The sequence below is a fragment of the Paroedura picta genome, chromosome 4 (genome assembly GCF_049243985.1).
Source record: "Paroedura picta isolate Pp20150507F chromosome 4, Ppicta_v3.0, whole genome shotgun sequence".
In the NCBI taxonomy this organism is placed as follows: domain Eukaryota; kingdom Metazoa; phylum Chordata; class Lepidosauria; order Squamata; family Gekkonidae; genus Paroedura; species Paroedura picta.
The window spans coordinates 98,029,926-98,044,282 of record NC_135372.1 but is presented as its reverse complement, the minus strand read 5'-3'; the positions used below and the strand labels follow the sequence as shown (position 1 = coordinate 98,044,282).

The 14,357-nt window shown below is 41.9% G+C and overlaps 1 protein-coding gene across 1 annotated transcript; it reads left to right on the top strand.

The window, feature by feature from the left end:
• The first annotated feature begins 2,628 nt into the window (after positions 1-2,628).
• LOC143835967 (pepsin B-like) lies at positions 2,629-11,224 on the top strand. The gene is made up of 9 exons (XM_077334528.1): positions 2,629-2,767; positions 4,537-4,687; positions 4,807-4,924; positions 5,185-5,303; positions 6,061-6,257; positions 9,227-9,349; positions 9,449-9,593; positions 10,230-10,328; positions 10,889-11,224. Exons 1-9 carry the CDS (start codon positions 2,712-2,714, stop codon positions 11,039-11,041), a joined length of 1,161 nt encoding a protein of 386 aa, XP_077190643.1. The 5' UTR covers positions 2,629-2,711; the 3' UTR covers positions 11,042-11,224.
• The last annotated feature ends 3,133 nt before the right edge of the window (positions 11,225-14,357 follow it).

Here is a 14,357-nt window from a genome sequence, read left to right as displayed (position 1 = left end):
TAGCATTCCTGGATGAAGCTTCAGTCCTGGCCACAGAGTGGAGACTGCACCGGTTGCTATGACAGACGATCTGTCTGGTCCAAGGAGGATTGTTGCTGCTGATACTACTCGATCTAACAGCAGTGTTCAGTGTAGCTGATCATGAGCTTCTTGCTCTCTGCCTCATTGATGTGGGGATACAGGGGACAGCCTTAAAGTGGCTGATCTCTTTTCTCCAAGATCGAGGACAGAGGGTGGCCATTGGAGAGAGTCAATTGTGCCAATGGCAACTCCAATGTGGAGTTCTGCAAGGCACAATCCTCTCTCCAACACTATTTAACATCTTTATGTGCCCCCTCACCCAGCGGGTTACAGGTTTTGGGCTTGAGTGGCATCAGTACACTGATGAAAACTAGCTCTGTCTCCTGATGGCTGGCCGGTACCCTGATGGCTGGCCGGCCAGGTGCTTTGATCAGATGCCTGGAGGTTGTGGTGGAGGGATTCCAACAAAGCGGCCTGAAGCTTAATCTTTCAAAGATGGATGTCCTCTGCTTGGGTGAGATGGGACCAGATCAGGAAGTGTGCCTTCCTACCTCGGACAGAGCTTGGGAGTGTCTGTCATTTTACCATCTTTGCCAAGCCAGGCTACTAGCACCCTGCCTCACCCCTGACCATCTAGCTGCTGTGATCCATTCAATGGTCACCTCTAGGCGGAATTACTATAGCTCGCTCTACACAGGCCTTCTCCTATACCTTCTCTGGAAACTACAACTGGTGCAAAATGCGGCTGCCTGGATCTTGGTAGTCTATTTTATCATTTTAAAGGTCTGTGGAACTCCAAGGCAGCTTGGAAATACAGCATGGAGGAAGGCTCCTACCTCCCTTTGGACCTATTTTCCCATGCTAAAATAGTCCTTGTGTGTATGTGCGTGCACACATCCGTGTGCATGAGTTATTTGCCCCATTTTGGAGCAGCACATGCATGGAAAACTGCACATATAGCTCCCAGGCAGGGGAAATAACTTCATTTTGAATCAGGAACATGGCATGGGGAGAACAGGACTCCTTGTGCCATGGTACAGAGTGAATTGGGCCCTACAGACTTGTGTGTATGTGCGTGCACACATCCGTGTGCATGAGTTATTTGCCCCATTTTGGAGCAGCACATGCATGGAAAATTGCACATATAGCTCCCAGGCAGGGGAAATAACTTCATTTTGAATCAGGAACATGGCATGGGGAGAACAGGACTCCTTGTGCCATGGTACAGAGTGAATTGGGCCCTACAGACTTTTAAAATGGCCAGTTCTGGATAGCTTGCACATTAGCCATGATGGATAAATGGAACCTCCCAAGTCCAGAGGCAACATACCCTGGACTCCTGAGTGGGAGAGATATTGCTTTCATTTCAGGCCCTGTTTGTGGATTTCCTGTGGTCATCTTGTTTGCCACTCTGGAAGACAGCATGATAGATTAGATGGATCTTTGGTCTGACCCAGCTGTTCTTAATCTTTTATGAGGAGTTTTGAGTTTGAACATTAACTCTGTGTTGTAGCCCCCATCTAGTGGAATGGCTGTGGGAAGAGGTCAAGAAGACTCCCATACTTTGATTCTGCAGCCTGTGTAAAACAGAATTGTTCAAGAGAGCACCGATATAAAGGAAACAGGATTTTAATTTAACCCACTTATTATTGCATGTATCATCATGCTCTTACCACATCATCTTCTACCTTTATAATTCCTTTTCTGGTGCTGTTTATTATATTTGATACTTGTATAGCTGTTTTTTTTTCATTTTTCCTACTTTTATGATCCAAGTCCTATTGCATTTTTTAAACACTTGATTGGAAATGTGGGCTTACACCTCAGTGTGCTGTGAAAAGCATTTCTAAAGTGTTCTATAATGCTATATAAGGATTGTAGAATAAGATATTGTAGTATTATAAAAATACAAACCTAGCTTTAAAAACCTGTTTTTACATTGTTGATGCTATGGAAAGTATATATTAATGTTTTTTTAAAGAAAAAGAGATGTACAAATTTCAAGAAAAGATGTAGTTTTCTGCATTGTTTGTGACATGTGTTTATAAAGTATTTTTAAATGCATAATGTCATTGTGTGCTAAATGAAAATTGCCTAGGTCTGTCTTTGATACAGTGGCTATAGCTGACTATAGTTTTACTTCATAACCTAGTTTAAAGGTAATGGCACAGCATTCCAAGGTCATGGTCCAACATGGCCCAAAACTGTGACAAAGAGCAATCTGGAAAATTCTCATGATGTTATGTAGAGCAAAGCCTATTTGGTCTTACATGAATACTCAATATAGCAAGTTATTTTTCATTTATCCTCTATTATTTCTGAAAAAAATTAGGTTTTCAAGGAAATCTCACTAGTTTGGATGATTAACATTTTACCATTGGTTTTCTTTGCTATTTTCAAAGTTTTGTTCCTAAACTTATCTGCAATCCTTCTATTAAAAAAAGATCAAGGGCAAAGATTGCATTTAAAATGTTTTCTAACAAAAGAAATTGACTTTCTATGATCTATAAGAAAACAGAGGGTATAGATATCGGGTGTACATAATGATATGGAGAATTAAGAACAAACAGATATGGCAGCAGATAACAGTTGTTCTCATTATAAAACCAAGAACACAACAGTCATAGCCATGGACTGAATTTGTGGTTGCTCTTGAGGATCACAGTGGTGTACTGCTGACACCAATCACCATGAAGTGGCTCATACTGGTGCTGGTTTTTCTCCACCTGTCGGAGGGACTGGAGAGGTGAATATTGGCATTATATTTATGAATGTGGAAATCTGGTAGATAACTTAAGATGCACATTTTCAGCCAATATTTCATGGTAAAATAATGTTATAGTAGTTCTTAGCACTTCTATACTATGTAGTTCTTTAATCAATGGGGGACAATTTGTTCACAATTTACAGTGGTGGCTCTCTCATTTTTGGGGGATGACATGATTTTACTTGAATAAAACTATGCTCCAGTGACTCTGAAAGAATTATACATATTGTTTGCAAAGAGAAATTAATTGTAAGTAATGATTTACTAGTAGGTACAAACTTAAATGTACTCCGGGGAATGGTAGAGGACAGGAAGGCCTGGAGGATCATTGTCGCACCTAACAACAACAACAAATTATTTAACCCTCTTTATAAATGGAATATGGATGGCCATGAAATTGATTTTGTGGGGTCCCATAAGGGTCAGTATTGTGGCTGGTGATATTTAAGTTGCTCATAAACTGGGGGTAACAATGGAATAGCCAGATTTGTAGATGACACAGAAGATGGTAAAAACCAAGGCTGAAGGATCTCTACAGACTGGATGAATGGCCAACAACTGGGCAAGTGAGCAACAACTGGCAAGTGTAAACGAATGCACTTTGGAACAAAAAAATCCTAGCATCAAGTATATATTAACGGGGTTTGAACTTGCTAAGACTGAGAGGATGAGCAAACTTGGGGTTGCAGTAACTAACTCAATGAAAATGTCAACTGAGGTTGCTGCAGACTTTTTGCTGGGGATTATTAGGAAAGGAATTGAAAACAAAACATTCAAAAATATAATGGCCACATTTGGAATATTGTATGCAGTTTTGGTTACCATATCTTCAAAAGGACAATGCAGAGCTAGAAGAGGCAAAGAAAATAACAACTCTTTGATTCAGGGATTGGAGAACCTTTCCTATGAGGAAAGACTGAAGAAACTTGTACTTTTCGATTTGGAAAAGAGACAAGGAAGCAGGGCAATGATAAGAGGTGTATAAAATTATGCATGGGGCACAGAGAATGGATAGAGATTGTGTTTTCTCTTTGAATATTGTGCTTTTCCCCATTTTTTAAAAAATGGAACTGAAGTCTGGGCTAGATGCTAAAAATTGTCAACAATTTAAATGGTTCAAAATGTTTTTTTAGAGTATTAATGCTCTTGCTAAGAAAGGTTTCAGTGGTAATACAACCTAAAAGTAATTTCTATCATCATCCATGTTAGGTATATTGTAATAGTCGATATGATATTATTGATAATGCCGTTTGCAGAGAATGGGTGGATGCCCAGGTTATGCCAAAAGGAAATTCATATGGATGTGGCTGACTATGGCTAATTGTAGTTGGCTTAGATCCAGAAAATGTTGAGTTTTTTCCTAGTGAACCTTTGTTGAACTAAGGGGTTTTTAAGAACTAAAACTCTTCTAAGAATTAAATAATTAATCTAGAATTTCAAGAAGAGATCATGGCAAATCATTTTTTTAAACCAACAGCCATTTATTCCTAGAAATATTGATCTCAGTTTATCAGTTTGTTCAGAATGGGATGCTGAATTGCAAAGCTGATTTGAACTATGTAATATAATGTAAATTATATTACTTGGTTATAATCTTTTCTGACTTGAAAATAAAGTGATGCACTGGATTATTAAGAGTTCTCTCCTACCCTAATGAAGCTTGGAAAGGCAGACATCAAGATAGACATATGTGACAGATGGAAAAGGCAACAGTGCTGCTGCTGATATCCTGAGTTTACCTTTTGCAGAATCATTCTGAAAAAAGGGAAATCCATTCGGGAGAAGATGAAAGAGGAAGGCGTGCTGGAAGAATTTCTGAAGAACAACCATGTTGACCCAGCAGCAAAATACTTCAATGAATATAATGTTGCTTATGAACCAATAACCAATTACTTGAATGTGAGTATTAAAACATTTAAAAATACTGAAATAGGTAGACTAATGGTCTGATTAGATTTAAAGAAATTTCATGTGTTCATAAGAAATCACCCATCTTACCGAAACCTTTAATTTGCCAGTCATTCTACTTTGGCGAGATCAGTATTGGAACCCCACCACAGAACTTCCTGGTTCTCATGGACACTGGCTCTTCTAATCTCTGGGTACCTTCAGTATATTGTAATACTCAGGCTTGTGGTGAGTACTGCTTCCTGTGAGGGTTTTCTTTGGGGGGGGGGAGTATGCTTTAAGGATCATATTAATTGATTTTATTTAGGAAAAAATTGTATTCCAAAACTATAAACAGGAATATAGACTCTGGAGAAAGAAGTTTGGACTATAGCAAACTCAGACCTGCTGTGAATTGAATATTGCAGTAGAGGGATGTTTACTGTGTACACTGTATTTTATTGTCATATGGAGACCAAACGGTGGTATTTGTTTCTGTTTTACTCTAGGTAACCACCACAGGTTCAATCCTAGACAGTCCTCGACATATTCCAACATTGGACAAACCTACACGTTATCATATGGGAGTGGTAGCTTGACAGTTATATTAGGCTATGACACAGTACAAGTAAGTGATCTTTGTACCACACAGACAGATTCAGGTGTGTAGCAATGTTGGTCTGAAGTAGCAGAACAAAATTTGTCTGAAGTAGTGTGCATGCACACAAAAGATCACACCTTCAGACTATTCATTGTCTAGAGATGCATAATTTAGATGCATAACCTAGAGACTGGTATAACCCCCCCCCCCATACACACAGGTGGAGAAAAAGGGGTTCCTATATAGGAGCGAAAAAGCAGCTTAGTGAAGGTGATTTTGTTTTTGATGAACAGTGATAACTGGAGAAATGGAGAAAAATTTAAGTTTTTCTCCATTTATTCTTCTTCAGAGTTACTCATAGCCTCCCCAAGGTTGTTTTCGCTTGTGTAAATAAAGAGAAAAATGAGCAGAACTCTGTATCAAGTACAGCTTAAACCTGAGACAAGCAGCTCAGAATCAATTTTCCCAGCATACTCTCTTTAGGAATCTGTCACACAAATCTCAGTTAGGGCTGTACACTCATTCACAGTGGGTGGGAGGTGTATCTGTACAATGATTTCAAACAAGCCCCACACATGCCTGATGGTTGGGAAGACTGGGCCCTAAACTTGAGAAAGCTGAAGTTCCATAGCTATAAACTCAAATACATCCTGTATTTTCAATCCACTCAGCTGGGTCACAATACCTCTCCATTCAATATTGTTTAATAAGTGATGTGATGTGACTGATGATTTATTATCAGGCTTCAAACTGCAGGTGAAATCCATGTTCCTCTCTCTCCCAGGTCCAGAATATCATTGTTCAGAACCAGGAACTTGGCCTGAGTGAGAGTGAGCCCACCAGTCCATTCTACTATGCAAGTTTTGATGGAATTTTGGGGATGGCTTACCCTGCCATGTCTATGGGGGGCTACACTGTCATGCAGCAGATGCTGAAACAAAGGCAGCTTTCTGAACCAATCTTCAGCTTCTACTTCTCCCGGTAAGATCCAGCAATCCATATTTTTGACCTTGGATATATTCCAAAGCATATAAATTATTACTCTGTTGGAGGTACTGTGACTCTGTTGTAAAGTATCTTCTCAACATACTGAAGGCTCCAGGTTCAATGTCCAGCTAAAAGGATCAGGTGGTAGATGATGGGAAAGTTCTCTGCCTGCTACCCTGGAGAGTATAATCTGAACAGACAATAATCAACCTTTAGGGAACAAGGGCCTGATAAGGCAGTTTCATGTGTACTCTCTGATTCCATCTTTTCAATCTCAAGTATAATTAAATATAATCTTAACACCGCCCGTGGCGCCGCGGGCGCCACGGACTAAATAAAAGGGTAAGGGGTTCTGAGGCGGGATGTGTCCGTGATGAGGAAGGGTCCAGATTTGACCCTTCCTCCGGACAGACAGTCGGAGGGAGCAATTGGCAGGCGCGCAGCGCCTGCCGATTGCTCCCTCCGATTCCCAGCCCCAGCAATTGCGAGCCGCGCGCAGCGCGCCTCGCAGTTGCTCCCTTACTGCCGGCCTGACGCGTTGGAGGCACGAAGCGCCTCCGATGCGTCAGGCTGCCCGCAAGGAAGCCCCCGGCAGCCGCGCAGAGCGCGGCTGCCGGGGGCTCCCTGCCCGGTGGCCTGACGCGGCGAGAGCGTGGAGCGCGGCTGCCGGGGGCTCCCTTGCCTAGCGAGGAACAGAATGGCTGCACCCGCGAGCCGCTGGCGTTCAACTATGGCGACGTTTGGTCGGCGTCTGAGCCTCCCCCTCCGTGGTCCATCACATTTCAGCGGTTCCAGTGCCGTGGACCGCAGTCCCCACCCGCGATCCCTCCCCGAAGCGCCGCAATTCGAATGCTTACGGCTCCGCGTTCTGGCCCCGTCCAACGCCGAATGCTCAGGAGCTGGGGAATGTTCTGGGACCGCCCCTGCGAGGCCTGCCCAGCCCTGCCCCACCCCCGACCTTGCCGCTCTGTTTACTTGTGTTTGGATGGCAATTCGGCCTTGCAAGGGGCAGCGCTGGGTGTGTCCCCCCGCCCTCACTCCCCCAGCCTCCTGCCGCGTTACCTACAGTGACTTTCTCCTTTGAGAAAACCTGGCCCGTTCATAACTGAGACCTTCCTCCCGGGACGCTTCTGTCCCCGGAGACACTGGTGGCTGGTTCCTCGGGAGCGCTCTGCGACCCGGGTCCCGAACTGGAGCGTGCTCAGAACGGAGTGGGGCAGAAGGCTTCAGGCGGGCTCGGCTTTCTGCCCCATAAACTTTGCGCGTGTTCTTTGAAGCACTTACATTTTCCCCCGTGATGAGAAACAGATCAAGGGAAATTCGATCGCTTACAAGACCTTTTAAGAGTTATCTCTGAAAAAAGAAACAAGCCGATTTCTCCCCGGCCTCCCCTTCAATCGGATTATCTAATATTCGGCTGCTGCCAGCTTCGGGTAGGCTGCGCCGCCGCCGAGGGGGGGGCAGGACGACCCGCCTCCGCCTCACGCGGTGCCCCACAACCCCCCTAGAGTCCACCCCCTCGCCCCGTGCCCGTTGACAGCCGCCCCCTCACCCTCCAAACCCCTGCTAGCACCCGCTGCATTCCAAGAGCAGCGGGCTTATTTACTAGTTAAGAATAATATTCTAGTTGTAAATTGGGATAATACACTCTCCCTTAAAATTTCAATATCCATGATGGTAGGGATTAAAATATATCAAAGTAAGTAGTGCACACTTTACTCCTAAACAAATTTTAGAATCAATGGGTTTAGAAGGATGCAATTCTGTCTGGGATTGCACTGCTACAGTACAGGTGTATTCTCCAAATCATTTAATGTAAACAAGTGCTGCCTTGGCAATTGCAGGTTTAACCATCCTTTTGCCCTCAAAATAAAAGTGGAGAAAAACCGTATTTCACCAGTTTGAGAAGACTGGAGTCAAAATTTGATCATTGTAACCATTCCAGAGGAGAACCATATGGCAAAACTAAAATGGTGTCTTGTGGTACCACAAAGATTTATCTATTTATGGTGCCATAGGAAGCAAATCTATTTCCTTAGAAACAAAGCCATAAACAGCGGGGTCAATGAAATGCAACAGATACAGTCTGTAGCATCTCTAATGTAATATATACAACACAATTTAAGTCCAATGGCACCTTTAAGATCAACAAAGATTTAATCAAGGTGTGAGCTTTCTTGTACATGCACACTTCCTCAGACAAAATGGAACAAGAATCATGAGAGTACATATATATAGAAAAGGTAAATTAGTGACAAATTAGTAAATTGTGTCCTAGTATCCAAATTATGCCATATGATAATTCTTTGCTAAAACAGCTAATCAGTCCTTTTGAGTTCAGTTGTAGTTTACAAAAACATTGGAGAAATAAAACTGTTCATGTTAGTAATTAATGGCAGACACTTTCCCAGTTGTGTCTTTATTGGACTTAATTTTTGTTATGCTACTTCAGACCAACATGGATACCCACCAGAATCTATTGTAAGGTATACAAGAGAAGAATAATATCCATTCATATGAGCAGGTAGTTTCTAATAAAACAATGTTCTTATTATTGCTAATAAGTAAAAAAAAAACAAAAACCTTGGTCTGAGTTGCAGAATAACTTATTTAGGTCAGAGGACTATCTGTAAGTAAGGAAAGGCCTGTAATTCAAGATTAATGAGAGAAGAGTATCATTGCCCAGGTTGAGCTGAAGGTCATTAATGATGTGCTGGAGAAGATTGAGCTGGAAGCTTTGGTCATTTTCTTTCTTTGGGTCATGTATTGTATGGTATTCCTGTGTACCAATATGGCCATGTCAATTTGTTTCTTCACTCTATTGTATGGGAATTGTAGTTCTAAGAATATCTAATGTTTTAAGAATGTTTTTCTTAAGAATGTCTTTTAGATGTGAATGAGACTTCAGTTAATTTAAAAAGCTGGATAAATAACCTTGTCTGCTTTTGTCCTTGTCTCCCCAGCCAACCCACTGTTCAGTATGGAGGGGAGCTAATCTTGGGAGGTGTTGACACTCAACTGTTCTCTGGGCAAATTTCCTGGGCACCTGTCACCCGCGAGGTTTACTGGCAGATTGAGATTGAGGAGTAAGTGATATTCTCCCATTTTATCTATACGGGACCAGGCTTTTTAGTGTTTGTCTCTTGCTGCTTAGTGACAGACATTCTTTGCCCTTGTTTCTATAGGTTTACCATTGGAAACCAGGCTACTGGCTGGTGTAGCCAGGGCTGCCAGGCAATTGTGGACACTGGCACTTTTCTGCTTGCTGTCCCACAGCAGTACATGGGGAACTTCCTGCAGGCTGTGGGAGCTCAAAACTACAACGGGGAGGTAGGTGGCAAAAGGAATCCTGGAGAACTGCTGAGGGCACCTCTAAATCATTTGGACCCAGAGTGCTACAAGCAGACCTCTGCCAAAGAAAGCAAACTTTCCATTTGCCAGTGCACCCCCTCCCTCCAATGTCAAGGGATTCATAAGAACACTGCTGAGTGTGATGTGGGGTTCTATTGTGGGAAATGAATATTGGCACTCTCCTCTGGGGGCAGATAGTAAGGTCTGGATCTAAGCCACTGTTTTTGCTGTTCAGCTGAGGGTGAAAATACCATCCACGAGCTTAGCTGAGTGACGTTAGACCAAAGATAAAGGCAGTTCTTATCAACTGAATATAGGTACCATCATCAGACTGTCTCTCCACCCCCCCCGGTCATCAGCTGACTGACTTCTTTTGGAAACACAGCTGTTCTGCTCTATCAAAGAAGTTCTGATGTTCTATGATGATAGAAGTTCTGATTATCTATGGACAAGACATGGCACTGGGATAAACAGGCTCCTGTCCTGGTCTTAAAACTGGACTGAAATGAACTGAAAATGTTTTATCACTCTGTTTGCTGGTGAAGACATGATCTGCTTAACTTCTCTGGCACACTCACAGAGCTAACCTCATTTTAAAATTTCTTTTCTCACTAGTATGTTGTTAACTGCAACAATGTCCAGAGCATGCCCACCATCACCTTTGTCATTAACGGATCCCAGTTTCCACTGCCTCCATCTGCCTATGTAGCCAACGTATGTATAAAGAGTATTGGTTAATATTATTTGTCCAGTATATGCTTTATGCCAGGTTGCTTGAGAATCCAAATCTAGATCATAGCACCTTTACTTTAGCTAACTTAGTCCTCGATCATGAATCTTTTTGAATCTGAATTGTTTGCCTAGATCTGCAAGTACGCAAGTCTTTTAGACACTTCTGCTCCAGCCTTTGTCAGTAGCACAGGAATGGTGGAGCAACAAGAATACCACAATATTTTATCAATGGACTCACACCCTCTGATGCTCCTATTTGCAGTGCACTGCTTTCTGGACCTATACAGGCTGAAGACGAGCACCAAAGGTGGTTGTCACATGCACACTAATACAGGTGTAACTGCTGCAAATATGTCCTTTCAGAGAGATCCTGGGCAGCTATAGTCAAAGGCTATGGTATTTGAGAGAACTACAGATAACTGGTTGCATTTATGTCATATGATTTAATCAGAACCTGATCCCAGACTTCTTAGAAAAAGCTTTGTGTTATTTCCTTCAGGAGAACTGCAACTGAAGCTGTTTTTTCTTTCTTTCTTTCACAGAACAATGGCCACTGCTCAGTTCAAATTGAGGCTACATATTTGCCTTCCCCAACAGGGCAGCCTCTATGGATCCTGGGTGACGTCTTCCTGAAGGAGTATTATTCTGTCTATGACATGGCCAATAATAGGGTGGGCTTTGCACCATCAGCCTAGATAGAATGACGCCCTTTTTCATGACCCAGTGATGCTGTTCTTTTAGACTCTGATAGGTCTGTCAAAATTAACCTTTTAAACAGAAAGCAGTTTTTCAAAAAATATTCCTGTACTGCCTACCCAGACTTATATGTAATCAGTTTCCCACTGCTACAGATGAATAAAGTTTAATATGCGAAAGTAGCTTGTGTGTGTTGACATTGGCTGGATGAAGACACTGAGATTCATTTTAGAAAGTTAGGATTGACTGAGTCTAAATGTGCCATCAATAATCTGAACAATAAGCATGAAAATCTGTGACGAAATTTGAGGAATAATGATAGTTTGGCGGTGTCTGGCACTGCTTGTAATATGAAAAAATCCAATACTGGCATTTTTCCTTGTGGAACCAACTGGTTTTATATGAATATTGACTTCCTTGGTCAGTGATCAAATTATAATTCTGTAGAAACTCATTACTTTGTAGGGATGCTAGACCCAGGCTGGGAATCTCCTGGAAATTTGGGGTGGAGTCTGTGGAAGAAAGAGACCTCAGCGGGGTACAATGCCAGATAGTCCATTCTCCAAAGCATCCGTTTTCTTGGGGGCAACTGATCTCTGTAGTCTGGAGACAAGCTGTAATTCTGGAGGATATCCAGGTCCCACATGGAGGCTGGCATCCCTATTACTTTGGCAGCCATGATCTTTGAACCGCCATATTCTGACTGCTGGTCTATCAAGCTCAGTACTGTCTACTGAGATTGGCAGCAACTCTCCAAGGTCTCAAAAAGTTAGTTTAGAAAGAAGAAGAGCAAGAAGAGACATGACACAAAATTATTAATAATACTAGCTTCAAAGCCCGTTCCTAAGAAGGCTACCTTTATTATACCCTGCTCATGACCACCTTAGGGGCGCCTGAAGGGTGATAATGCTGGACCAGATGGACCTTTTGTCTGATTCCACAAGAAAATTTCTTATTAATAACCAATGTATTTAGCAAATACAAATGGCTGTGTTAATTCATGAATTAGTGTTGTTCTGCATTGGGTCCTTATTTTCTGATATGAAACAGAAAAGAAGCAAGCATTCGTTTTCAAAGGGAAATATGTGTTGATGGGCTTTCTTGGGCACCACTTTTCTCCCAACCAGCACCTTTGGTGTTAAATAAAGTTCTACCCCATGTTTGCCTGAATAGCTTTCTCTCCTCAGAGCCTGGGAGCTAAGCAGGGTCAGCCACAGTTAGTACTTGGATTCACTTACAATCCCCACCAAGGAAGACTTGCTTTGCAGAAGAAGGCAATGGCTAACCACCTCTACTCATCACTAGCCTTGAAAACCCTATAGTTCTGGGGTGGCCATGAGCTGGTGATTACTTGATGGCATACAATCATCATCGTTATCATCATTCATTTGTTAACCAAGTGATGCATCCAACTGTTTTGCCTCCAAGAACACTAGTTGCATTACCAAGTGTTGGAATTCATGACAGCACAACATGGAGGGAATCCTATAGGGGTCAGGAAGAAAGTTCAGATTGGTGGATTTTTTAAAGATGGCACACATTTAGTAGTATCCCAGCATTAGTGCTAGAGATTTTAAAATTGTTAATTTGAAATGTTCACCCCTTAAAGAAAACATCTTATTAATCTGAAATTTCAGATCATGTCAGCCTGTTGACACCCTAGACCGAGCACACACCATACAATGAAGTATGCTTTTGCACACTATTCCAAAGTATAAAAAATCCACGTTACCTTAGGGATACAATTTAACTGATTTACATTTCTTTATGGGAACATTTTCACAACATGTACCATCCTAATTCCTAATCAGTTTAAACTAAGCCTGCTTCTGGCCTTGAACTCCTAAACAATGGTATGAGCAGAGAATGTATCTAAATGCTATCCAGGCATCCAAGTCCTGGCCCCTCTGTGACAGCTGTTCATTTGATAATTAATTTGTGCCTTACTCAAGAAGCATATTCATTAAAATAGATGCATATATCACATGTTCTTGGCAGCCATCCAATATCTATTTATTACTTTTGAGGCACTCACCAAATTCTTTTTACAGAAAACTAATATAGCTTACAGAAAGATGTTCTCAAGGTATCTGCCCATACTTTATAATATGTTGATAGATAAATACTATTTAGACTAACAGAAACTATTCCTGTGTATTAAGCTGAATGCTACCATGAGATCAAAGGTACTTCTTCCTGGTCTCAAGTTTTATATTTAATCAGATGCTGTAACATGAAACACTGATTTTTGGGCTGTTGGTTTTCTGGAAGCCAATCTGGTCTTCTGTCACAACTTGATTATGGTTAGCCCAGTTTTCCAATTTATTGAGTTAAGACCAACAGTAGATTTTTGGTGAATCGTAGAATAAAGTGAACATGCTAGTAGCAGTGGTTGCAGTGGTTTTGCTGAAGAACATGCCTCTTGTTGTCCATGTAGAGAAAACAAAGACTGCTAAAATAGAACAAGCATCATTTCAAACTGCAAAATCTTAAGTCTCATTAAAAAAGGAAGACTATAAATGAAAGTACATAGAAACCAGCTTGCAGCTTTGATCTCTGACACTCAGAATAACTTGAAAATGTCCTTGTTTGTGTAGCAGAACAAATTTTGAGTCTAGTGGCACCTTTAAGACAAACAAGGTTTTATTTAAGGTATGAACTTTCATGTGCACACATGCTTCCTAAAATACAGTGAAGTGTGCATGCACACAAAAGCTTATACTTTGAATAAAACTTTGTTGGTCTTAAAGGTGACACTGGATTCAAAATTTGTTCTGCTGCTTCAGATCAACATGGCTACCCACTTGAATCTTGTTTCTGTAGGCCAGGGATTCCCAACCAGGGGTCTGCAGGAGCTCCAGAGGCGTCTGCAGCATTCCCTCATCTGCCTTAATGGACTTGGCCACAAGCTAGGGAACTGGCCATTTTGTTTCCCCTCCCCCTTCCAAGCATGATTGAGTTCTCTCATGGTTTCTGTTCCATGTAGGGAGTGGACACCTATTCCCACCATAAACCCTGCCCCCCACCCAAGACTGCCTGTTAATGCAGGTGGTGATGTAACTTCTGGTGACATTCCAATTATGGTAGTGTAGCACGGAGGCATGGACAGCTGACATCACTTCTGGGGCTCCTCAAAGCCTGAAATATTATTCCAGGGGTGCCTCCATGGTCAAAAGGTTGAAAAAAGCTGGTATAAGCTATTGTTAACTGTGGATTTGGATCAAAACTGCAGATGTGAATACAGATTAAATTAATTGGGCTGATTTTTTTCCCTGAAAGATTTGTGTTGTTTTATTGTCACTGATCAATTGTCAC